Source organism: Polistes canadensis, unplaced genomic scaffold (assembly GCF_001313835.1).
Source record: "Polistes canadensis isolate GaletaPanama2010 unplaced genomic scaffold, ASM131383v1 scaffold_53, whole genome shotgun sequence".
In the NCBI taxonomy this organism is placed as follows: domain Eukaryota; kingdom Metazoa; phylum Arthropoda; class Insecta; order Hymenoptera; family Vespidae; genus Polistes; species Polistes canadensis.
In genome coordinates, this window is record NW_014569600.1 from 478,878 (window position 1) to 504,715 (window position 25,838).

The 25,838-nt window shown below is 31.2% G+C and overlaps 5 protein-coding genes and 1 long non-coding RNA gene across 7 annotated transcripts in view; 2 read left to right on the forward strand and 4 right to left on the reverse strand.

Annotated features, from left to right (window-relative positions):
* Window positions 1-10,472, reverse strand: part of LOC106785578 (filamin-A-like) — a 17,269-nt gene extending 6,797 nt beyond the window's left edge. The window contains exons 1-3 of the mRNA XM_014746184.1: window positions 10,220-10,472; window positions 8,138-8,455; window positions 7,579-7,998 (exon numbers count right to left, since the gene is read on the reverse strand). Of these exons, the coding sequence (XP_014601670.1) occupies window positions 7,579-7,918 (340 nt within the window). The 5' untranslated portion in view covers window positions 7,919-7,998; window positions 8,138-8,455; window positions 10,220-10,472. The remainder of the gene's footprint in view (window positions 1-7,578; window positions 7,999-8,137; window positions 8,456-10,219) is intronic.
* Window positions 10,473-10,500: 28 nt separating this feature from the next.
* On the reverse strand, window positions 10,501-12,993 carry LOC106785596. Its single transcript, XR_001381546.1, has 3 exons — window positions 12,887-12,993; window positions 11,620-11,859; window positions 10,501-10,782 (listed from the first exon to the last, which is right to left on the reverse strand). It is a non-coding gene; the product is annotated as an uncharacterized LOC106785596 (long non-coding RNA).
* A 532-nt stretch (window positions 12,994-13,525) lies between these two features.
* On the forward strand, window positions 13,526-17,590 carry LOC106785594 (ubiquitin-like modifier-activating enzyme 1). The gene is made up of 2 exons (XM_014746205.1): window positions 13,526-14,149; window positions 14,288-17,590. The coding sequence occupies exons 1-2, from the start codon at window positions 13,780-13,782 to the stop codon at window positions 17,077-17,079; spliced, it is 3,162 nt and encodes a 1,053-aa protein (XP_014601691.1). The 5' UTR covers window positions 13,526-13,779; the 3' UTR covers window positions 17,080-17,590.
* A 1,905-nt stretch (window positions 17,591-19,495) lies between these two features.
* On the reverse strand, window positions 19,496-21,280 carry LOC106785579 (KRAB-A domain-containing protein 2-like). The gene has a single exon (XM_014746185.1). It carries the CDS (start codon window positions 21,278-21,280, stop codon window positions 19,496-19,498), a length of 1,785 nt encoding a protein of 594 aa, XP_014601671.1.
* A 786-nt stretch (window positions 21,281-22,066) lies between these two features.
* On the forward strand, window positions 22,067-24,645 carry LOC106785595 (CDK5RAP1-like protein). 2 transcript variants are annotated; one of them, XM_014746207.1, is made up of 8 exons: window positions 22,074-22,337; window positions 22,420-22,563; window positions 22,645-22,881; window positions 22,949-23,156; window positions 23,245-23,565; window positions 23,637-23,958; window positions 24,038-24,187; window positions 24,297-24,645. In XM_014746207.1, the coding sequence occupies exons 3-8, from the start codon at window positions 22,671-22,673 to the stop codon at window positions 24,543-24,545; spliced, it is 1,461 nt and encodes a 486-aa protein (XP_014601693.1). In that variant the 5' UTR covers window positions 22,074-22,337; window positions 22,420-22,563; window positions 22,645-22,670; the 3' UTR covers window positions 24,546-24,645. The 2 variants fall into 2 exon arrangements, with proteins under 2 accessions (XP_014601692.1, XP_014601693.1); XM_014746206.1 differs by having other exon boundaries at window positions 22,067-22,563.
* A 341-nt stretch (window positions 24,646-24,986) lies between these two features.
* The window catches only part of LOC106785631 (ankyrin repeat domain-containing protein 6), a 152,739-nt gene continuing 151,887 nt past the window's right edge, over window positions 24,987-25,838 (reverse strand). The window contains exons 10-11 of the mRNA XM_014746259.1: window positions 25,505-25,747; window positions 24,987-25,406 (exon numbers count right to left, since the gene is read on the reverse strand). Of these exons, the coding sequence (XP_014601745.1) occupies window positions 25,240-25,406; window positions 25,505-25,747 (410 nt within the window). The 3' untranslated portion in view covers window positions 24,987-25,239. The remainder of the gene's footprint in view (window positions 25,407-25,504; window positions 25,748-25,838) is intronic.

The window sequence follows — 25,838 nt, forward strand, 5'->3', positions numbered from 1 at the left end:
TTTAATTCAATAAAAAATAAGAAAGAAATATATATTTGAATGATTATAAAAATAAATTAAAAAGTATATTAACAATTTTTTATCTTACAACAAATCTAATCGGATTTATGAATTAAATTCATTATACAAAGCCTTTTTAACAAAATTTGAAGAACGACTTTTAATAATTAATTTTTAAAAAATACGAGATAATAATATAAATAATATATAAAAACGTTTGACATATAGTAATTGATACCAAGGAACAAAGGGTTTTTATTTCTTCTTCTATAATTCAAACAAGTAAACGTTGACAATGGGTGTAAGTTTCAAGAGTAGAAGAAGTCGTGTAGTGTCTCCTTTTCGCTTTCTATCTGTTCCAACTCTTTAAAGCATTCTCGTGTTACTCTACTTATAGAAGGAACAATGACACGCAGCTAAGATTTCGAGGCCTTAACCCTTCCTCACCCTTCAGTTTTGACGGTGACCTTAATGTACTACGATGCGAGCCGCCAAGTTTTTCAAAATATTAAAAAATACAAAATTTAATTTAAAAGAAAGAAGAAAAAAACAAACAAATGTACTAAATTCGAAAAAAAAAAATCAATTTCGTATGTGTTCGTACGTATTAAATATATTATTCTTTATACGTGTACCATTGATTGAAATTATTTGGAATAACGAATACATCTCGTCAAGGTCAATCCGATAAAAATACAAATGATCCTAATAAGTATGATTTTTCGCACCAAATAAAGTACACACACCATTGCTTTCTATCCTAGGAATTTTTCTCGACCACATCCTGTGGACGTAATGACGTCACACATTCCACGATAAAACGAAAGGGAAGGCTTTTGCGGTTAGGGACGGCTTACCTTACAACTCGATCCTGTTTCTTCCTTATTTTTTTTATTTTTGATTTTGTTTTCTTTTGTTTTTTGTTTTTTCAATATTTTTCTAACATTATTTTCCTTCTCTGGTCTCTAGACTCGCGGTAAGTTTCTAATTTCTAAGATACTTTGAAATATTGTTAATATTTGTTTTTTGTGTGTATGTGTGTATAAAATAAATTTTAATTTAGAATTTCGATACTGAAAATTTGTCGAATTTTTGTTTTTTTTTAATCAAGTAACACACTCAAGTATTTTGTATAGAGAATGTTTGGTATTTAGTATCAAAATAAATAACATTTTAATATAATTTTTGTTTATATTAATAATATATTTAATATATAAAAATAAATTCATAATATATATATTTATTATATAGAATGTTTTTTTATTATTAATTTCAATATTAATTATTGTATTCAATTCAAGACAAATTTTTTAAAAATAACTAATATAATTGAGTTTCTTTTTGTTTTAACGCGAGAGAAAATAATATACGTATAGAAATAATCGATAGAAAAGCATATGTGGTTTTAAAGAATGAGAACTCTCGAGTATAAAAATCCTAGGATCAAGCGCAGAGGGATTCCAGGAAGAACCAGAAGGACGTCTTCTTTTCGTTTGCGATAGAAAGAGGAAGAGAGAAAGAACGAAGAACGAAGAAGAAGAGGAATAAAAAGAAATAAAAAAAAAAAAAAAGAGAAAAAAGAAATATTGGTTGCGTTCGAGGAGAGTCTGGTTTTGTTGATCCTTCGCCGCCGGCTTTAAAATATTCTCTATTCATGAAGCATTCTACTTTCGTGCAAAAAATGGTCGGCGAATCTTTTGTAATAGCAAACGTTGACACAGAAATAAAATAACATTATACGTATTTTTAAGAGAGAGATAGAAAAAGATATGAATACAAAATTAGGAATAATAATAATAGTAATAGTAATAATAACGATACGAAACTATCTAACTTCGAAAGATATAAAAAAAAAAAAAAAAGAAAAAGATGTACAATATTATACAAATATTACATTTTGAAACTATTATAATATAGTATAATATTATTAAATATGTAATATATTATGCAATGGTAGAAAAAAAAATATATATATAAAAATTTCATATTCATGTTTAAATTAATATTGTATTTCACGGAATCCTATAATATATTATTCTACATCTACTAAAAGCATTACAATAAACAATATATGTTTTCGAAATAATTTTCTTTTTTTATTATTTATACTAGTTCAAATTGAATAAAAAAAAAAAAGAAAAAAAACCGTGGTCCTGTCTTAGCTTTGAATATTCAATGTTGCATTACGATTTGAAGATAAAATAACTTTCTGACGCTATCATGCACTTAATCATTCATTGTCACATGATTGAATTAATTATAATAGAACGTAAATTTCCAGCGTAAATTTAATCTCATAGTCTGTCTCTCTATCACTCTCTCTCTCTCTTTTCTATAACATCTTAATCGATATTGTTCTATCTACCCTCTTTAATTTGCGAAAAAAGCCTTAAAAAATGTATATGTTTGAATCAGTGATCTTTGAACTGTATATTCCACATGTACTATGTATTTTAATTATTTATATTAATTCTTAACTCTTTGGACAAAAGATTGGCTATTAATAATTAAACAAATAACTAAAATATAACTATAATATTATTTGTTAAAAAAAAAATATATATATATTTGTACTACATACGAAACAATACATACACATACATATATATATATACATACAAATAATAAAATCGAGGTATTTAATACTTGAAACCGATCGACAAAAAAAAATGTCTTATAGGAAAGCTCGTCAACGTCACGGATAAATATAACTTCTGTCGTAACACACCGAGAAGCCTGTGAAGTATATAATAATAATAATAATAATAAAAATAATAATAAATAAAACTAGGGACATTTAAGCCCAGTGGTCCGTGTTAATGGGTGGGTTCAAGTTCAAAGTAAAACATCGTATTTGATTCTCTCACTTTCTTTCTTCCCTTCTTGTTTTAACTTTTGTTAACTTGAACGAACACACGAAAGAAAAAGAAGGAAAAATAAGAAGAAGAAGAAGAAGAAAAGAGAAAAAGTAAATAAAACAAATTACGAAGAACGGAGCTGGGTAATGATTCTAACAAGTAACAGGGATATAAGAATAAAAAGAGAAAGAAAATTGAAAGTAACAACTCTTCGTGCGTTTATAATAAAATGTACGATTTGAACGATGAGGTAATCCCTTGGGACACCGATGACGTCACCGTCTACACCTGCCATCATCAAATACGCGTGCGTTACACAGACGAGGAAAAAGAAAGGAACGAATGAGAAAGATAAAGACAACCAAAAAAAAGAAATAAGAGGAAGAAGAAGGTCAGCAACGAGTCAGTCAGGCCCCCTCCAACCCCCTTTCCTCCCCCACTCACCCTCATCCAAAAGAGTTGCAGCGTAAATTCTTTCCACTGGAATGGATACGAAGGAAGAAGAAGAAGAAGAAGAAGGAAGAATCGTCTCGTAGGTTCGAGAAGAACGACAAAAAAAAAAACAAAAAAAAGAAGAAAAATTCGAATAATATATACAAAAACATATGTGATTTTTTTATTCGCAATGAAAGATCGAAGATCGAGGATCGTAATGTAGATCGACATGAGGACACACGTGTTACTCTCAAACGCAATCACGATCACGAACGCGTTAATTACAACGCCGTCATTGATTCGACGAGCTCGATGAACTCATAAGAGTTTCTCTATCTCTGTCTCTCTCATTCTCATTTCTCTTCTCTTCTCTTCTCTTTTACTGGCTTGAAAGCAAGAGATCGATCTTTTACGTATATACACATATATGAGGATATATATATGTATGTATGTATGTTTCTAAGTATGTACGAGATAAATCAAAGCTCTCCTTTGCTTCCCCAACATTTTTTTTTTTCCTTTTATTTTTTTCCCCCCCGTAAAAAAGAACATTGTATCGAGCGAATTTGATAACGAATATAAAATATTTTTATTTTTTGTTTTATTTTTTTTTCTTTTTGTTTTATTCCTTTCGAGAAAATTTCGATTACTGTTTTGAATTTTTTCTGTTTTTTTTGTTTATTCTTTTTATGGACTTATATTATTCTTACATATTTTATTTATTTATTTATATATTTATTTATGTGTGTGTGTGCATATGCGTACAAATTATAAATCGTTTGTGTTCAATCTTTTGTTTTGTTTGTTTTTGTTTTTTTTTTATTTCTCTTTCATTACTACGAACACAATTTCTATAATAAAAATATATAAAATATGAAATTTAATTTTCTATCGAAAAAAATTCTATTACTATTTTTTTTTCCTTTAACTTTATAACGCGTATACGAATTAACATTTATTCGTGATGTACATTTTATTGTTACAATAAGAAAAAAAGAAAATAAAAAAGAAATTATACAAAGAAAAAACAAAATAAAAACAACATAAAATAAATCACTTTCTATGGATTTTTTTTCTTTTGCTGACTTATTCGATGAACATAAATATATATATGATTTTTACATTCTTTTTATCTACGTGAAACATATCGAAGCTCCTGTTACATTGACAATTTTGTTAACATTACAATGGACTACAGAAAATTATACAAATAAAAAAAAACCTTTATTACAAAAAATACAAAATTAAATAAATTATTAATTATCTTGTTTTTTAGCTTGTTTGTTGTTTTGACTCGTTCGATGAACAATAATCTTTACGTATATAAATATCTAATAACGGTTAAGAAAAAAAAAAAAGAAAAGAAACACCGAATAGTATTTTAAACGAGACTTACTTAATCTTAATCTCATTTAACTTATACATATAAAGAGGTACGTATATTATGCACATACTATAATACATACTAATGAAATTCTTATCTATGTTCTAAAGATAAATTTAACGCCCAGATTATTCGTTACCAAGCAAAAGAAATTGTGAATTGTGTTGTCGATAAAACAGAAATCTATGAAAAGACGATTTTTTCTTTTTTTTTTTATATTCGAACGAAAAAATGATCGACGAATAGAAGGAAATTTTGTTGATTGGTCGAGAGCTTGTGATTCTCGTAGAATCTTCTGAAATGACGTCATACTCTAACAACGTACTCATCGTCCCACACACATATCACTCTTTACCAATGACAGGAATGAAAAAAATTTCTTCGAAAATTTCTATCTTCTGACTGTGTAAGACGAGAAATATGACTATGACGACGACAACGACAACGATAACGAGAAGAGAGATGATTTAAATAAAAATGAAATAAGCATTAGACAATATTCTATACAAATAATGATTACTAATATTAATCATAAGGATTATAATAATTAATGACAAACTTTGGATATGATATTGAAGCTACTGTTTTTTTTTTCTTTTTTTTTTAACGCGATAACGAGCGGATGACTAATTTTAAGCAATTATGGTTGTGTTCTGAATAATTTTATTCCATGGTATAGAATGATGAATTAGTTTCTGGCGCCACAGTGTAGAATATATTTATCCTTGCGAACGCGAAGCAGTGTCTTCGCATACTTAATTACCGGTAAAATTCTTTTCTTCGTTTATAAAGAGGTCAAACTATTACGTCATAGTTAAAAATCATTCAACGCGCGTATGTGTGTGTGTATGTATGTGTATGATTGATTTCGAAATTTTACCATCTTTGATTAAAATCGAACAGATGAATTATAGATGTACATTCGAAAATAAGATTTGAACGTTTAGATAAAACGTATATATGTATATATATATGTATATGAATAAATATCAAGGGCAAGAAGTGAACGTGATGTTCTTGCTACTGCTGTTGCTATTGCTACCGCTGATGACGATGACGTAATAAAGTGGTTTTGATATGATAACAAATTATGTCGGTATTACGTGTCTAAACGACGATGATCAAGAAATCCAAGCAAAATATGTGTATGTATATGTTTCGTGCATACGATACAATAATAATTTTATATGTACATATATATATGATAAGTCACATAAGTATTCGTACTGTTACTGTCAGTGTTAAACAATTAATATTTATTTATATTGTAATATATTATTCAAATTCTTATAGAGACAGAAACATATGTTAAGATTATTCTATTTTTCAATTTTATTATAAGAAAAGTATTTTAAAATAAGACTAATTTTTCATTTGACGTTAATGATAACAAAATTGATTTCACAAGAGTTTACAATCGTTTACAACGCGTTATAAGAGATATTAAGAAGTATCACTATTAAGTATTAGAAAAATAATAATAATAATTATATTTGTTATTATATATCGCGTGTATATAGGTGTGCAACTACTATAGTGAAATCAATTTAATTATCATTTATATCAATTTAAAATACTTCTGTGACTCATTGTAGAAATATTGTTTGAATTGTTTGTATAATGTTATCTGTTTGTATAGCTATCTATTAATGTAATGAATTATTTGTTAATCATTTAAATATTCATAATAATGATTATAAAAAAATATTAATGACAGATCAAACCCCAATCAATGAAAATGAGAAAATCTATCAGACAATATTTATATATTAAAATATAAAATAATAATATAAAAAAAAAAAAAAAAAAAGAAACGAACGAACGAAGAAACATACCAAATGTGTAGTATAACGTCGTTGAAAAATAATTGTTCTTTTTTTAAACATCGACTCACGCACGCAGAGATAAGGAAAGAATTTGATTAATCACACAAAAACACCTCTCCAAGCACCGATAGTAATAAAACAAAAAAATCACTTATAATAATTTCGATACAACTTAAATATATATTTCTATAATATGTGGTTGTGTTCTGCTGACAGAGACGCGTCGTCGTCGTCTGTACGTTTATCAAATCATAATATCAATGTTTTAAATCGAATAGACCGAGTGTATGTAAACCGAGAGAATAAATTCCGAGCTATTAAATTCGCGTTACTCAACGCGAACTAATTGCTCGATTAACGATCACAAACGATATTTACATTTAAAATAATAACGAACGATAGATAATTGTTTACGTATGTAATAGAAATGATCAGTAAGAAAATAAGTAACTTGGTTTACATTGAAATCATAACATTTGAAAATACGATAATCTCTATGTGTATATTTACATATTACTTTTGTTTTCAAACTAACACACATACACACTCATATGCGCGCGAATCGAATAGAAAGAGAAAGATAGAGAGAGAGGAGGGGAAAAAGGAAAAGATAGATAAATATGTTTATACATTTATAAAAATTATTAATGATTTGTATAACATTATCATTGAAATATTATACGAAGAATAATAAGGGACAGATCAATCAATGTTTTCGAATGTTCCATCTTCCGAAAGAGATGCACCACGCGGTGCGTTCTCGCGTGTGCGTGGCGGGCGCGCGCCTGCGTATTCGACGAACAACAGAACAATAACACAACACCAGTGCACGTATACATGGTTAAACGTAAAGAGAGAGTGAGAGAGAAAGAGAGAGTGAAAGAGAGAATACGGAAATATTCCACGCGCTTGCGTTGAAAGGATTCGTGAACGAATGATCTGGCGGCGTCTGTGTGTAAGGAACACATTATCGGTTGATTCTAACAGTAGGGTACGTTAAATTAAAGATTATATCTAAAATTACATAATATATATATATATATATATATTAATAACAGTGTAATAAATCACTCACCGATACTGACGATACGTATACCCTCATCCTCCAAAAATTTTAAAGCGACTGAGACATTTTCCAATTTCTGGGATCGAAAGGTAGGTCTTTGATTATGTTTGGGTAATCGTTTTTGGGATAGCACCTCGATAAGCCCGACCAATTTGAGACCGTCCGAAAGATCGCATTCGAGGTCGTCTATGTTCTTGTTGATGGCCTTGAGATGTTCGTTTGCCCATCTCGTAAAGGTGTTCTGTTGTATACGCTTCCACTGTGCATCCTCAGCCAATTCACGTTCAACCATCTCGCACTCTTCCTCCTCGGAGTTCTCGCACTTGACTGACTTATCATTCTGATTCATTTTATCGGCCGGCTCTCTGTTGCTGATGGTGGTAGTGGTGGTGGTGATGGTGATGGTGATGGTGGTGGTAACCGGGCACCCTGTTAACAGGCAGTAGTCATGGTGGGGATTGGAATGCTAACGCTACCTGACTCTCATCTATATACACATATATGTTTACATATATATATGTGTATATATCTACGTGTATGTATATATGTATGGAATACACGTATTTACTTGTTAAGTAGTGTGTATCGAAGAACCGCTCGTTCAATGTGTAGTAGGAACGTCAGTTCTCCGAGGAATATACCGACGGTGTTTCGCGGATCAGCTGAATAAACTCAGAGTTGTGTGTGCGCGCGCAATCTGTCGAGTAATCCTGGACCTCGCTGGAATTGTGACCCACGTCTCCTCCCTTACCCTCTTCTTCCACTACCTCGGTTCTATCTTATACACACTCCCGTTTACTATCGGAATCTTCTCCTTTCCGACGACGACGACAACGGAGACCAGTTTTCAAATACGACGATACGAGTCTTTTTTTCTTCTCTGAAACTTAAAACATTTTATTTATCATTAGCGATATAGGATATTTAGGACACACGTGTATTTGTATATACGTGCATGAATAAACGTGCGTTTATGTGCGCGTACGCAAAACTGAGGTCAGGGTTGAATTGGTGAATCAGTTTTTTTTCTTTTTCTTTTACAATTGCAATATAGAAAGTCTCTCTCTCTTTCTCTCTCTTTCTGATCTCTGATCTGTATCATTGTGCTGTTGCAATTTTATATTTCAATTTTTGTTGTTGTTGTTTTTTTGACGTTCATTAATTTATTATATTTTCGATTTGTACGATTATCGATGTCATTAATAAATATCATTTTATTCGAATCTCTCGTCGTTGGGTGAAAAGAAAAAAATATACTCTAAAAATGATATTCCAATCGATTTCGATAAATAATAATTGGATACCATTCGAATCCATGACATCAAGATGCAAATCTTGGTTTGACTTAGAATGCCCCATCCGCTAAGGCTCAGTGCCAAGATATTTTTGGGATATGAAGATATATTCGATTTTTTCTCAAGGTCTAATATTACGAGCTAAGGGTAAACTTTGTAATCATTCTTCTTCGAAAACACAAATCAACGATGAAACTTTTCGCTAATCTCGGAGTATCTTTTATTAAATTAATGATACATGCTCTTATGATTAGTCATAATATTTGTGAAACCGATAATAAGAAAATAATTTATTTTAATTTAAATGATTAGGAACATTAAGTTCGAATTATAATTCTCAATGGTTCATTAACTCGTTTACTTTGTTTTATGTACTTTTATATCGATCATTTCAAAATCACGTTTGAAGTAATTAAACTTTAACGTTGGTTAGACGCTTAACCACGAATGCGCTTAATCATTGCATACGAAGAATTGAATTTTCAAATACGAATGTTAAGAGAGTTAGAAAGTACACTTATCCAATAATAGCGTTGTTTAAAAATAGACACGGTGATTCTTCGTTCTTTTTTTATTTTTAACAATGGATCATATATTCGTAGAAACTACTGGTAGAAAAAAATAATCGCGAACGGGTAAACAAAAATATTTTCAACGAGATACAGGTGAGTAAAAAATCTTACCAAAAAAATATATCAAACAATAAATAATTCTATAATATATATTATAGAATAAAGAATCTAAAAGATTATGATTAAAGAAACTGACAAATCTTACCGCCAAAAAATATTTGGTAATTCTTCGCGGGAATCGTATTTAAAATTCACAATCTAAAAAGAGAGAGAGAGAGAGAGAAAAAAAGTGAAAGATAAAGAGAGAAAATTTTGACAGAATGAAAATAACATTCGCACGGCACTTGACTTGATTAAACGCACTTAACAAATTGTCATAATTATAATAATAAAATTCTATTAGTCTCTCTCTCTCTCTCTCTAACTATCTATCTTTTTCTTTCTCTATCACATCAGATAAATGCAAAAATGAATTTAAAACGTACACGCACATTAACTACACATACACACAGAAATGCACACGCGTTGCTATAAATCCACTTATTATATTTACATGTGTAAAAATAAAAAATATCTACTCTTATTTACATATAGATACAATAATTATTCTCCGACGTATTACCAAGAAAGAAATTGAAAAAAGCAAAAGTAAGTAAAATAATAAGTAAATAAGCGAGTAAGCGTGTGAGCAAATAAGCGATTAAATAAATAGCTAACTAAAAAATTGAATGAATGAATGAATAAATAAGTAAGGAAGTAAAGAGGTATCCCTGTGTGTCGTACGTTTCGAGCGTTAATCTTTTCGCGGTGGCTTACAGCGGTTTACTGACGTTTACTGACGCCGAATCGGGAAAGAGAAGACATCGAAGGTAGTTACTCCGCACGTTCTAAGGTTCTCCAAGAATAGTTTGCGGTCCCTCGCCTTCGGCATCCTCGGCCCTCACTGAGGGGTGAGGGGCTGTTCTATATATACACGCGTGAATCTCTTCTTCCTCTAATTCTCCTCCTCCTACACCTCTCCCACCACCACCCACCCCCTTTTCCTTCTTTTCTTTTTCCTCCCCTTCTTCTTCTTTTTCTTTTTTCTTCTTCTTATATTTCTTTTATTCTTACAACTCTACCTTTTTCGACTATCTCTTCCCCTTTCACCTAATCTTATCGTCCCTGTATATGCGTAAGTAAGTATTTATATGTTCGAAGAAACGTAGAATGAAGATTGAAGAAAGGGGAGGAGAATTGTTCCATAACATCGGTGGTGAGAAATATCGTTGCAAGAGTCGATGACTGTGTTCTCTCTTACGTAGATTGTGTTGCGTATCGTATGACTCCTTTGGTGAAGATTTCAACTGTGAAATAATTTAATAGAATTTTATTCATCAAAATAAGTATTTTCTCGTGTATCGAAGAAATAATTGTATTACAAATAACAATTTATTTTTATGAAAGAAAAACAATTTTTGTTTATTTCATTTTACAAAATATTTATTCGATAATATATTCAATATATTATGTAATATTAATTATTTAATAATATTAATAATATTATAAATATATGTATTATATATTTTTATTCCAATTCTTTGGCTATATTATTTCAAACAATTAAAATATAAATAATGCGTTCTTAAAAAAAGTCGCACATGTATTGTTCTTTTTTTATTTTATTGTTTATGTGTTAGCAAAATTTGATAAAGAAAAAAAGTAAGCATCTAGTATATTTCTTTTTTTTACTGTGTAAAGATCATTAAATGCAGCTTTGACCTATTAACACGTATCAACTAGAATATATTGTGTATATACATACGTATATATACATATATATCTAATACGTGAGTAGGTAAGATAAGGAATGTCTTTGGGTGTAGTTTTAAAACTGTACGCCATATTTGGACTTGCTGTTGGAAGCAAGTGAACGCCGAAGGTATATACGTAAATACGTACTCATGCAAGTTTTAAACTCATCGAGAGTCTTGTAAACCATACAAGGACGAAGAACGATCTACACAGTTTTATCGCCTTGTTCTTTCGTAATTACCTGCCTTAAATTGACTCTTTTTTATATAAACGATAAGACTTTCCAATTTGGCGACGTTCACCAATAATTGTGTCCAAAATACATAATCAATATCAAAATAAAGAATAATTAAAACTCTTTGATTATATAAAATTATTAATTAACTTACCTCTATCATTTCTTTCCCTTTTTTTATGTTGGGGAGATACATTCGAATGTTTTTGAAAACTTTAAAAGTTGCTTCAAATATTTTGCGAAAATTTTCGCGGCTTCTCGTATGATTCGAAATTTTACTTCACTGAAAATTCTGTAGATGGCCAGAGAAGCGCATTGAGGTTCATCACAATGAATGAATAATCGGTCTTTTAGGATTTTTAAATCTCAATCTTTTGATTTTATTATTTTATTCCTGAAAAGAAAATTATTTTTCTATGATATATAAATATAAAATATTTTCATACACGCACACACTCACACGCGCATATATATGAAATCAATTATTACGATGTTCATAAGATATTGATTTACACTTCGAAACTTGTAAAACACTAATTCAAATATCTTCTGAACATTTTCGCGCGTTCTTATACGCTTCGCAAATTCATTTTTCTGAAAACTCTACAAATAACGTAATGAAGTATAAAAAAATTTACAATAATCGATTTTTAAAAAAATATATCTCGTTTTCGATGTTATAATGATTCTTAAAAAAAAATAATCTTACGATATATTTATACCATATATTTTTATACACACACGTACACATATTATATATTTTAATTATTTTATTTATAAAAAATTGACGCACGTTTCGAACATTGCAAAACAATAATTTAAAATCATTTGAATATTTTCGCGACTTCCGTACACTTTACAAATTTGTTTCTTCGAAAATACTGCAGATGGCGCAGAGAAGCGTATAAACGTTTATCATGACAAAGTAATCATTTTCTTGGAACTTCATTCTTAATTTTATTGATTTGTAAAAATGAAATAATCATACAATTATATATATATAGCATATTTTTATACACATGCACACACATGTATCTATCAATTATTACATTGTTTATAGAAAATGGATGCTTCTATAACAAATCGATCATAGAATTGAACAAAGAAACGAATAAAAAATGGATAATAAAATAATAAATGAATCAAATTAGCCAAAGGAAATTGAATGGTACTATAGTTAGTATAAAAATTGGACTTGTATGAAATCACTTCCGGTTAGTCGCAAATCGATTCAATCGTGCAACCTCATTTTTAGTAAGATCCTTTGTTTCCAACTTCATTTGACCAAATCGATACAGAGAAACACCCAACACATGTACACATACATACACGCATTATAGTTGGAACATAGAACGTTGTTTCTGAGAAAATGAAAATTCAACATTTCAAAAAACAAATGTAAAAAGAATTTATCGACTTACCTCGATTAATCATTTTTCGCAATCCTTCAATAAAACTTAAAACCCCACAGAAGAAAAATAATAGTTTCTTTCTCGAAGTTTACGAACACACCAAAAATCAGAACTGCTTTACCGACTGTTCGGCTGGCAACACGTCGTTCGAGAGGGACGTATCAATGGAGAGAGATAGATCGGTAAGATAGAAAGAGAGAAACACAAGGTGAGAAAGAGAGAGAGAACATAGACGTGACATTAGCAAAAGCGAATGAAAGTGCAAGAATTTGTAATCGCTGAAAGTAATAACGAATTTACAAGAAGCAACGTAAATAGATTTGTTGTAGATGTGAATTGACGTATAATAAGGTACGTGGTTGAACCTATAATAGATTTCTTTTTGTCGAAGCATTGTCAAGAAGAAAGAAAGAAAGAAAGAAAGGAACGGTGGAGGGAAGAAAGGAAGGAAGGAAGGAAGGAAGGGTGAGAGAGGAGAGGAAAGGAAGGTTTAGGAGAATAATAAGCGTATCGTCATTGAAGAAAGGAGAAAATAACAAAGGGAAAGGAAAATAAAGGAATAAACGAAGAAAAAAAGTAAGAAGAAGAAGAAGAAGCCAAAGGGAAATAGAGAAGATAGATAGAAAGATATAGAGAAAAAAAAGAAAGAAAGGAAAAAATAAAGAAGGAGAGAGAGAGAGAGAGAGAGAGAAAGAGAGAGAGAAAGGAAAGATCGTTGGTGAAGGGGGCGCTTGTGTAGAGTGGTCGTGCGTCTGCTGCTGGTGTGGTGGTAGTGCGCGCGTTCTAGGCCCCAGTAAAATAATCGGTGAAAAAGTAAAAGAATAAGTGTTAAGAAGAAAAGTCAGTCGGCCGGGTTGATAAGGACAAATCGAGGGGCATAATACGGCGATTAGTGAGGTCCGATGTCTAGTGCTGAGGTGGTGGAGAGTTCCGTTGACCCCCCAGCCAAGAAGCCACGCTTTGCTGCCACAACGGGAGGTGCCGACGACTCCAAGACAATCGCAGACATGGCGAAGAATGGCTCGACGTCATCCCGGGCTCCCGCCGAAATCGACGAGAGCCTTTATTCCAGGCAGCTTTACGTCCTCGGACACGATGCCATGAGACGTATGGCAACCTCCGATGTCCTCATTTCCGGATTGGGTGGTCTTGGTGTTGAGGTAGCTAAAAATGTTATCCTTGGGGGTGTCAAATCAGTCACCTTGCACGACAATGCCGTTTGTCAACTCTCAGATCTTGGGTCACAATTTTATCTTACCAAAGAAGATATCGGTAAGTAGAAATAGTAGTTTCTATGCTAATCGTTCATATTAGATTTTGTTAACGTAGAATGGATGATTTAATTAAGTCGTTACGACTTAAGAATGAGATCTTAAGTTCTTTTTATCTAACTATAATTATCATTTCTAGGTAAAAATCGGGCTGCTGCTTGTTGTCAACGTCTTTCAGAACTTAACAACTATGTACCAACTTCATATCATTGCGGACCTTTAACTGAATCTTTTATCAAGAAATTTAGAGTCATCGTATTGTCAGAGACTCCGCTTTCAGAACAATTGCGTATCTCTCAGATTACTCATGCCAATGATATAGCGCTTATTATTGCCGATACCCGTGGTCTGTTTTCTCAGGTTTTCTGCGATTTTGGTCAGTCGTTCACTGTCGTAGACACCAATGGCGAACCACCTGTTAGTGCTATGATTGCTAGTATTTCTAAGGATTCAGAAGGAGTTATTACATGTTTAGATGATACTCGTCATGGTATGGAAGATGGCGATTATGTAACATTCTCAGAAATTCAAGGCATGAATGAGCTTAACGGTTGCGAACCTAAAAAGATCAAAGTACTTGGACCATATACTTTTAGTATTGGGGATACTTCTACTTATTCTGAGTATATAAGAGGTGGGATCGTAACGCAAGTTAAGGTACCAAAAACATTGCATTTTCTACCGCTGGATGAAGCTTTGAAAAAACCTGAATTTTTAGTAACCGATTATGGAAAATTCGATTATCCCAAACAATTGCATTTAGCATTTAAAGCTTTAGATCGTTATCGAGAAAGCGAAGAAAGATTGCCTAAACCATGGAATGAAGAAGATGCTGATGCATTTGTAGGTATCGCTGAAAATATTAAAAAAGAAACTGAAGATGACATCGAGATTAATACAGATTTATTGAAAACGTTTGCTAAAATCTCTTCCGGTGATTTAAATCCTATGAATGCTACAATAGGTGGTGTCGTAGCTCAAGAAGTAATGAAAGCTTGTACTGGCAAATTCCATCCCATATATCAATGGTTGTACTTCGATGCAATCGAATGTCTGCCTAAAGAAGGACCTAAGGAAAAAGATTGTAGTCCACTTGGTACTCGTTATGATCGGCAAATAGCTGTTTTTGGAAGACCATTTCAATCCAAGATCGGTAGTTTAAAATATTTTGTTGTTGGAGCAGGTGCTATTGGTTGTGAGCTATTGAAGAATTTTGCTATGATAGGAGTTGGATCAGAAAATGGTTATGTTACTGTAACAGATATGGATTTAATAGAAAAATCCAATTTAAATAGACAATTTTTGTTCAGACCATCCGATGTTCAAACATCTAAGTCATCTACAGCAGCGAGAGTTATTAAAGGAATGAATCCTGACATGAAAGTTATCGCTCATGAAAATAGAGTATGTGCTGAAACTGAAAAGATATACAATGATGATTTCTTCGAAGATCTCGATGGAGTTGCTAATGCTTTAGATAATGTTAATGCACGCATTTATATGGATCGTCGATGTGTCTATTATCGTAAATCTTTACTAGAATCTGGTACCTTAGGTACAAAAGGTAATACTCAAGTGGTTGTCCCATTTTTAACCGAATCATATAGTTCTTCGCAAGATCCGCCAGAAAAAAGTATACCAATTTGTACTTTAAAGAATTTTCCTAATGCTATAGAACATACTCTACAGTGGGCTAGAGATTATTTCGAAGGTTTATTCAGACAAGCTGCAGAAAATGCAGCTCAATATATTTCAGATCCTCAATTTGTAGAGAGAACCTTAAAACTGCCTGGTACGCAACCATTAGAAGTACTAGAATCTGTTAAAACTGCATTAGTTGATGAAAGACCTAAAACATTTGCTGATTGTGTCGCATGGGCTCGTTGTCATTGGCAAGAGCAATATAGTAATCAAATCAGACAATTACTATTTAATTTTCCACCTGATCAAGTAACATCCAGTGGACAATTGTTTTGGTCTGGACCAAAACGTTGTCCCGATCCACTGGTCTTTGATGTTAACAATACTTTGCATATGGATTATATCATCGCTGCTGCTAATTTAAAGGCAAAGGTCTATGGAATTAAAACTAATCGGGATCGTGAAGAAATTACTAAAATAGTTTCCACTGTTCAAGTACCGGAGTTTACTCCAAAGTCAGGCGTTAAAATAGCTGAAACAGATACTCAGGTTCAAGTATCTAATGGAATGGGTCAAGTATCAAGTGGAAATCTCGATCACGAAAGGCTAAGTCAGTTGCAAGAAGAATTACCAAAAGTTAGTGAACTTAATGGATTGGTAATACATCCTCAAGATTTTGAAAAAGATGACGATTCGAATTTCCATATAGACTTCATAGTAGCTGCATCTAATTTACGTGCTACTAATTACAAAATTGCACCTGCGGATAGGCATAAGAGTAAGCTCATAGCTGGAAAGATTATTCCAGCTATAGCCACAACTACATCTGTAGTAGCTGGATTGGTGTGTCTAGAGTTATACAAATTAACCCGAGGTGTTAGAGACTTATCTGTTTATAAAAATGGTTTTGTTAATCTGGCCTTACCATTCTTTGGATTCTCTGAACCAATTTCGGCACCTAAATTAAAATATTACGACACGGAATGGACATTATGGGATCGTTTCGAAGTTAAGGGAGAACTAACGTTAAAAGAATTTTTAAATTACTTCAAAAATATTCATAACCTCGAAGTAACCATGCTATCCCAAGGAGTATGTATGTTGTATTCGTTTTTTATGCCAAGACCAAAATGCGAAGAGCGTATGGGCCTACTTATGTCCGAGGTTGTGAAAAAAGTATCGAAGAAAAAATTGGAACCGCACGTAAAAGCATTAGTATTTGAACTCTGCTGTAACGATGCAGAAGGAAACGATGTCGAAGTCCCATACGTACGTTATACCTTAGCCTGACTCTCTTTGAATATTTATCAGTAAAACAGAAAAAAGAAAACATAATGTCTACTTAATTGACTTAGCCTTAGTGATTTTTACAAATTTCTATTTTACAATGCAGATACTGGAGGTAATTGATTTTTGTCTTTGTATAAGATGTAAGGTTCTTCATAAAAAATAGGAATACAAGTTTATTTCTTTTGTCAGCGCTTATTGGTAGCATTTTCAGTGCTTGAATGTATCTTACTTAGACGATCCCCCCCTTTGATAAGATTACCACTGGTTTAAACCAACAGAATTATAAATTTGGAGATCGTGCTTTTTATTGTTATATTTTTCTACTATTTTGCTACAATTTCATTCTAAGACTTTTCACTCTATTCATTCGTATTACTCTTTTGTGTAATTGGATAAATTTATATACGTTTATTAAGTTTTAAATATTATATTATCTCGCAAAGGACAACGTTACAGTAAACTCAACAAAAATACACAAATAAATAAGTGAATAAATAAATAAAACTAGAAGCATTTACAATCTCATATATAAAAAAAGAAAAAAACCCCCCCAAAAAAAACCATTCAATGCGAGTTACATAAGTGAATATAATAATAAATATGTGTTAATATTATATGTGAGCTTGCAATATGCCATGAAGTTTATGTGAGGGAATATTTTCCATGATTAATATTAATAATAATAATAATAATAATAATAATAATAAAAATAAAAATAATAATAATAATGTGAAACTGAAAGAATGTCTAGATATATTATCAAATTTATAGAAAAGATGATTGTGTGAAACAAATGGTCATCGTGGCTTTAAATGAAATAATATTTAAAAAAGAAAATAATTGTTAGATTCCAAATAAAAAAAAAAGATAGAAAAACAAAAAAGCAAAAGAAGGGTATCATCGTGGTAAGAACATTCTTATTATCTGACTTTACTATTTTATATATAACAATAAATTGTAAATTATTATGCAATATATTCTTAGAGAGTGAGAGAAAGAGAGATATGTCACAATTGCAATTAAATACAATTAATAGATGTGAACGAAAAAAAAAAAAAATAGAAAAAGAAAGAAAGAAAAAAAAATCAGTGTAGAATAGAGCAAACATTAAAAATATATCTTGCCTCTGTCTTATTTTGTTTTCTGTTTACCGATTATAATTATGTAATATGCACATATTCGACACAAAAAAAAAATGTGCTCATATTTTTAATTTAGTTTTCCGTTTTTTGAAGTTATACTTTTTTTTTCACGCTTTTATATTTTTAACATAAAGTCAAGTTAGATATTAAAAATAATTTACAGATCGAATAATAATAAAAACAGTTTTTTAGTTTTGTCATAATATACGATTATTATGTTAAATGATGAACTATTTAATTTTTGAACGAAGCTGCATGTGATTGAGAAAAGAAAAAAATGAAAAAAAAAAAAAAAATATATAATAATAAAGAAAAAAAAAAATACTACACGAGCATTTGAGAAAGCCTTTAAAAAGGAGAAAAAAATAAAAAGAAGAAAAAGAAATTAATTACGTGTCTCACACCGAGGATGTCAAGAAAAGGAAGATATTTTAATTTTAGAAAAATCCAGATATTTATTGTATTATTTTAACAATAAGTCGTAAATAGATGTGTTTGGATTTCAAAAAACATAGAAAATATAATAATGAAATAAAAATTGGACATTTGTGTTTATTTATTTGAACAATTGTTTCTAAACTGTCGTTTTTTTTTTTTTAATTTTAATAAAACGTTTCTTAATCGTTGAAGTCAAAAATTTAAGATGGTGCTTACTTATTTATAATATAATATAATTTTTCCTATAAAATTGTTTTCATTTATTTTATCAAGGCCATGTAATGAATCTATCAACTTATTATATATATCTTATTATAGCAATAATAATAATTGAACATCGTATAAAATATTTATATACATATATATATATATGTTACCGGCAAAGTAGGAAATGCCGGCATTGCACATAATACTTAGGCATTCTACAGAATACCAAATGCTGTTTAGATAATGTTGAGAAGGATACATTATTAGGAAATATTCGCGCACGCACGCACACACACACAACACCACAAGCGAGCCGAAAGGAGAAATGATAAAGGGAAACTCCTTTTATTGATTTTTGGGCTTTCTCGAAAAGATAAGGAGAAACAAGATACGGGCAAGGATATCGGTATCGGACCGCCGATCAGTATATTACGTATCTCTACACGTGCATTCCTCTAAAATATAAATGTTATTATGAAAAAATAATGAGAGAGAGAAGAGAGAGTGCCATTAAAAAAAACTTATTGAAAATACGTAAAGAAAGATGAAAGTTGTACAAAACAAAATTTATACCTTTTTTATTAGGGGTAACAAAATTTTCATATAAAAAATAAGAAATTTTAATTAACCTACTTATTGCAACATGATAGGCTTGAATGACATTTTGAATTACATTTCATTACATTTTTCACGCAAAGACATTTCATAGTTCGGCAATTTCTCTTACACATACATTTAACGAATTCTTGGCTGCTTCCACTGGACTGATCAATTGTAACTGACGGGAGAGAAATTTTTTGGTCAGGAATATCTTCAATTCTAAGCAAGTTTTTACTGCATAAAGTGAAGTGTGATCTCGCATATTCTTGTTTTAAAATTCCTTCAGAAGTTCCAAGTCGGTAGAAACCATTCTCTGTAACACTCATTACAACTGCCAATATACAGCGCGAATCACCTTGCTCACCCTTGTCGACGTCAGGAATAGGAACTTGCACAGTAGTTCCCACAGGAACAGTGGGAAATTCATTTTCCGAATTCATTTTCATTTTTTTCGCTTGTATTTCCAGTTTGATTTTAGAATTTATTTTATCTTCAATAGCATTTTCATTATCTTTACTAGTATGGCCACAGTAGGTTTGAATATCTTGACGACACTTTCTGCATACAAGTGTATCACTCGTTTCCTTTAAACACACACAACAGGTATCCAAAACGGAAATCTCTTCGGTAGGCATGTCTTCATCATGTTGGTTTAATTCACTCTCGACAATAATCTTATCCAAGTTTTGTAAAACAGGCTCTTTTTCTGACTTAATCTGATTAGTTTCATTTTTTTCCATTGTTTGGACGCTTTCTATTATTCTTTCTAGCTCCTCCTCTGTATTTATGTCTTTTAAAACATCTTCTGATAGAGAAGACGTTGTAAGCCCTACTTTACATTCACAGCCAAACAGAGCTTCATATGGTGTTTTTCTGATTCCAAAATGATAAGTACTATTTTTCATAAATTGAACGAAACGCAGTCCTTCACTCCAGTAGTTAGATTTGTTGTCCTGCATCCAAATACAGACCATATTTTCGATATCTTGATTCAATTTTTTGACACTATCCTGGCTTTGTGAATGGCGAGGCTTCCCATGGACGATACTTAGTGCTGGCCAAAGTTCCTTCAAGCAGGTTACCACATTACTGGCAAATTCTCTACTATTGTCAGATTGTAATATTGATGGTGCTCCAAGCAACGAGAATATCTCCACTAGGTTATTGGCTACTTCCTCAGCTTTTTCTGACATTAGAGACTTAAGAACCACAAATTGTGTGAGATGATCTTGGTACACCATAATAAATTTGTATTCTCTATCCGGCTGAGACTGAAAGTCAATAAGATCTACCTGACAACGGGAATTAAATTCGGAAATAATCGTAGATTTCCAAACAATGCTTTTTCTAATACCTTTCTTTTTTTTTTGGCAATGTTCACAAAGGTGGATATACAGTTCAAGGTCGTGACGCGTAATGTTTTTGTATTTGGTTGAAAGTTCTTTCAGCATTTTATCACGTCCTCCGTGTCCAGTAGCTAAATGAGCTTCATGAAGTATTTGAAATAACTCTGAGTCCGTGATGTAATACTGTATAGTATTGATACCTTCTTTAACAGGATAAATGAGTTTACTTTTCTTTCCTACGATTATTACATCATAACGTTTTAGTAATTTATAGTCCCTGGGTTCCTTCTTAGTAGTCGTTTTGGCATTTTGTACATCATTTATTAACTTCTGGTAAGAAATTTCGGTTAAGAAAAAACTGTTTCTTGCAGCATTAACTCGCATTTTGGACAGTTCGTCGTCAAATCGTTGTTTCATTTCTATAGGACATGATTTATTCCTCAACACTGCAGCTTCTTGCTTCTCCATTTTCATGTAGCACAGTAAATAATTAATTTTTTTTTTAACAAATTTAATATCTTAACTGCTGCGCAAATTTTTGTTCACGTGTTTTTGAGACTGTTCGTGCCACTATACTATGCGCATTTCTATAAATTGAAACTTAATACCAGTGTGTTATTATATAGGGCCCACTGTTACTTATTGTAGTAGAAGATTACTACATTTAGACGGATATTCACCATGGTAAATATGTACCTTTTGTTCCTTATTATAACGGAAGAGAACGTTTAGAACGAATGTTTCATACTTGCATTCTGTTGAAAATCATTCGAAACGAATCAGAGATGTATTTCTTACTTTGCTGGTTTCTCATTTGTCATTCTGCAGAAGTCCTAAGAAATGTGAGAAATATGATACATTCCCTACAAAGCCGGCTAGTTTTAGATATTGCCAATAATCCCTAGGCATTGTGAAGAATGCCGGATTTTCTACTTTGTTGGTAACATATACAAACGAGATAAATTAATTTAAACAAAATAATTAATGATGATTGAAAACTTATTGTATTAAATAAATTTTTATTAATCCTATGGGACCTATGACGACCACCAATCATAAAACATTTATAGGAATTGTTCTCTCTTTCATTTGTCCGAATTTCTTTTTTTTATCGTTAAATTTATTTATATTTGATTTATTCTATATTTTTTTATAAGGAGACATTGTGTCATCATTTATTCATCAAATTCTTATATATCATCGATATTATAAGATGTACTATAAATAAAATTATAAAAAGATAACATAAAAGTATAAATAATATTTGCCACTAGAGTGCGTCATGGTGCAACGGCGGTAAGGGTGACATTTAGGTTAGTATTTGAGTTGTTGTGTAATTTTAATCTTCGAATAAAAAGTGTATGCAATAAAAATTGTACTAATATGAATCTCATTTAAAATCATTATGTTTATTATATTTATGTAAGCATATAATATTAATAATAATAAAATGAAGGGAATTAGTAAACTACTTTATGTCTCATCAAAACAATGTTTGAGGAATTACATAAGACAATCTAAGATTGTAAGAACTCAAAACATTTATACTTGTCGTACATTGAGTACTACAATATCTGATATCAATAATTGTAGTGATAATATTACAGAAAGTAGAAAATATTTGCCCAAAGATGGGTTATCTTTTCGTGATTTTTTAACAAAAAGTGATGGAAATAGTGACAGTGTTTCCAATGTTCCTATCATTGAAAATGTTCCATACATTGAGAATATTCATGGTGAAAATCAGAAAGGTAAATGCAAATAAAATTTGTCTCCATACGTAAGACTTTTTCTATATAAAAATATTTATATCATTTCGACTCATCTTTCAGTCTATTTTGAAGTTCACGGTTGTGCGATGAATGTTAACGATACAGAGGTAATATGGTCAATATTAAAAAATCATGGGTATCAACTCACTAATGATGTAAAAAATGCAAATATCATTTTGCTAGTTACTTGCGCTATCAGAGATGGTGCAGAGCAAAAAATATGGAATAAGCTGTTTCATTTATGTCATATGAAAAAGAAATATAAAGGAAAGGCTCCTTTGAAAATTGGATTATTAGGTAGGTAAGGCCAACCAACAATTATAGAAGTATCATGATTTTGTATTTTCATTTTATTATTCAATAGGATGTATGGCTGAACGTTTAAAACATAAAATATTAGAAAAAGAAAAATTAGTAGACGTGATCGCTGGTCCGGACAGCTACAAGGATTTACCCAGACTTTTAGCACAGACCGATAAAGAAACTGCTATTAATGTTTTGTTATCACTTGATGAGACTTACGCAGACATTTTACCTGTTAGACTTCATTCTAATTCTGTCAGTGCATTTGTGTAATGTATCTAAAATGTTAAACTTAAATTACTCTATCCGTTCGTTAAATATGATTTATATTTTATATTATCTTATTATTATTCGTAGTTCCATAATGCGAGGATGTGACAATATGTGCACTTATTGTATAGTACCGTTTACGAGAGGAAGGGAAAGATCTAGACCAATCGATAGCATTGTTAATGAAATTCAACATTTATCGGATGAAGGGATAAAGGAAATTATTCTTTTAGGACAAAATGTAAATAGTTACAGAGATTTATCTCAATCAGATTTTTATACGCCATCAAGTTCCGAGACTAATTTAGCTAGAGGATTTAAAACAGTATATAAAAATAAAAAAGGTGGATTGAGGTTCAGCGATTTGTTAGACAAGGTATCGCAGATCAATCCTGAAATGAGGATAAGGTAAATTATTTTATGAAAGATCTTTTCTTTTATAATAAAACTATGGAAGGAATAAAATTAACTTTTCATAGATTTACATCACCACATCCAAAAGATTTTCCGGACGAGGTACTCGAATTGATAGCCGAAAGGCCTAATATTTCTAGACAATTACATTTACCCGCTCAAAGTGGAAATTCTGCTGTATTGGAAAGAATGAGACGTGGATATACGAGAGAAGCATACATAGATCTTGTACATCACGTACGCGACATTCTCCCAGATGTTGCCTTATCTAGCGATTTTATAGTTGGTTTTTGCGGGGAGACTGAAGAAGAATTTCAAGATACTTTGTCGTTGATTGAATTAGTCAAATATAACACTGCCTTTCTATTTGCGTATAGTATGAGAGAGGTAATCTATCAATTAATCAAGATATATTCGTTCATAAATATTCGTTCGAACGTATAAATATTTGTTGGTACGAATATAGAAAACGACAGCTCATCGTCGATACAAAGATGATGTTGAAGAAAGCGTTAAAGCGGATAGACTTTGTAGAATAATAGAAGTGTACAAGAAAGAGGCAGAAATGTTAAATAATATGTATATTGGTCAAAAACAGCTTGTACTCGTGGAAAGTGTAAGTTTATATTTTTTTTCTTCTCTTCTCTTTAAAGGGTATGTTACGTATAATAATAAAAATGATTTATTACATTGATAAGACATGTATGTACATTTATTTTTGGTAGGTGAGCAGGAAGTGCGATGAGAAACTTCAAGGAAGAAATAGTAAAAATCTAAGAATTTTACTTCCTTGTGCTACAATACCTATCGATGAACATTCAACTATTACAAAACAAATAGAAGCTGGCGATTATGTAGTGGTAAAAATTATCAAATCTAATTATTTGACGCTAATGGGAGATCCTCTTTATCACTCCACCATCTCTGACTTTGCTTCTAATGTTGAAATAATGAAACATCAGTGTACTCTTTAAATGTGTTGACAATAAACACATTGTATCGATTCAATTATTAGGAGCATTCAAAAATACAACGACATTGTATCAAATTGGATAATAAATTTCTATTACATTACAATAGTGTCTAACAAATAAATCGAAGACAACTTGTACATAGTATGACACACGTATGCACATGTTAGCGCAATAAATATTATTATTTATTTATGTAGATTTTTTTGATGCATGGCAACGAACAATGAATATTACACTTCTACCATACACGATCGAAGATTATTTTATAATTATATCTAGTGAGTATGACGATCGAAAACACTTATATTTGTACTCATATTACAAACAGCTAAAACGTTTCGATTTCTCGCTTTTTTATAATATAATATTTATATCAAAATATGAACACACAGGTATACATATATAATATATATATATATATAATAATAATAATATTAATAATAAAGAAATCGTTTATAATCGGTGTTATACTACAATATCAGCACGTTATTGAACAACGTATAAAAAAATAATGAAAGGTACGTGAACAAGTCTATATAAAGAAACAGAACGTAGCGTATAATTAAACTTTCGCTAATGACAGTTCACAAAATTACGAGCGAGCTCGATCTTGCGTCATCTTTGGAAATTCCACGTTCACATTTGATAAGTCTTAAAACGAAAAATTGAAAAAATAAAAAACTAAAATAAAAAGTTAAACGAGACTCGCCGTTCCTATATTAATGACAACGTTGTCTGCGCCTCTTTCATATACGGTCAAGTCATGTCCTCTTGGTTGTTCCAATAAAGCAGCCAACTGTTCTCCACTTGGGAATGTTCCTCCTTGCGAAGGTGGTAGAATAACATCGCATTCTAATTGTCCTGCATTATAAAAAATTTCAATGGTCTACCACATATATAATACGTTTCGTAAACAGAGTACTATAAGTTCTATGTTTGTGAATTTAGTTAAAAGTTACCTGAGAGAGAAGGCGAAGCACCTTTACTCGAACCGTACATACGCGTACTATATCCAGAATCATTGTGAGCATCGTGTAAGAGTGGAGTAGGACTATACACGGCACTACGCGATCTGTAAGGCATCCTTGCGATGCTGTCGTAATGAACATCTTCTTGTATAACTCCTTTGTTCGAAACATTTCCTTTAAGGGCTTCTGGTTGCTCCATGTCATCCTCTCCTTCGCTACTTTCACTGTTGTTACCTGCGTTCGTAACAATGAGATATCATTTCTCTGTTTAATGTTTGTTCAGGACGTGGAAGGAACACACTGTCGATGATAAATATCGAATAAA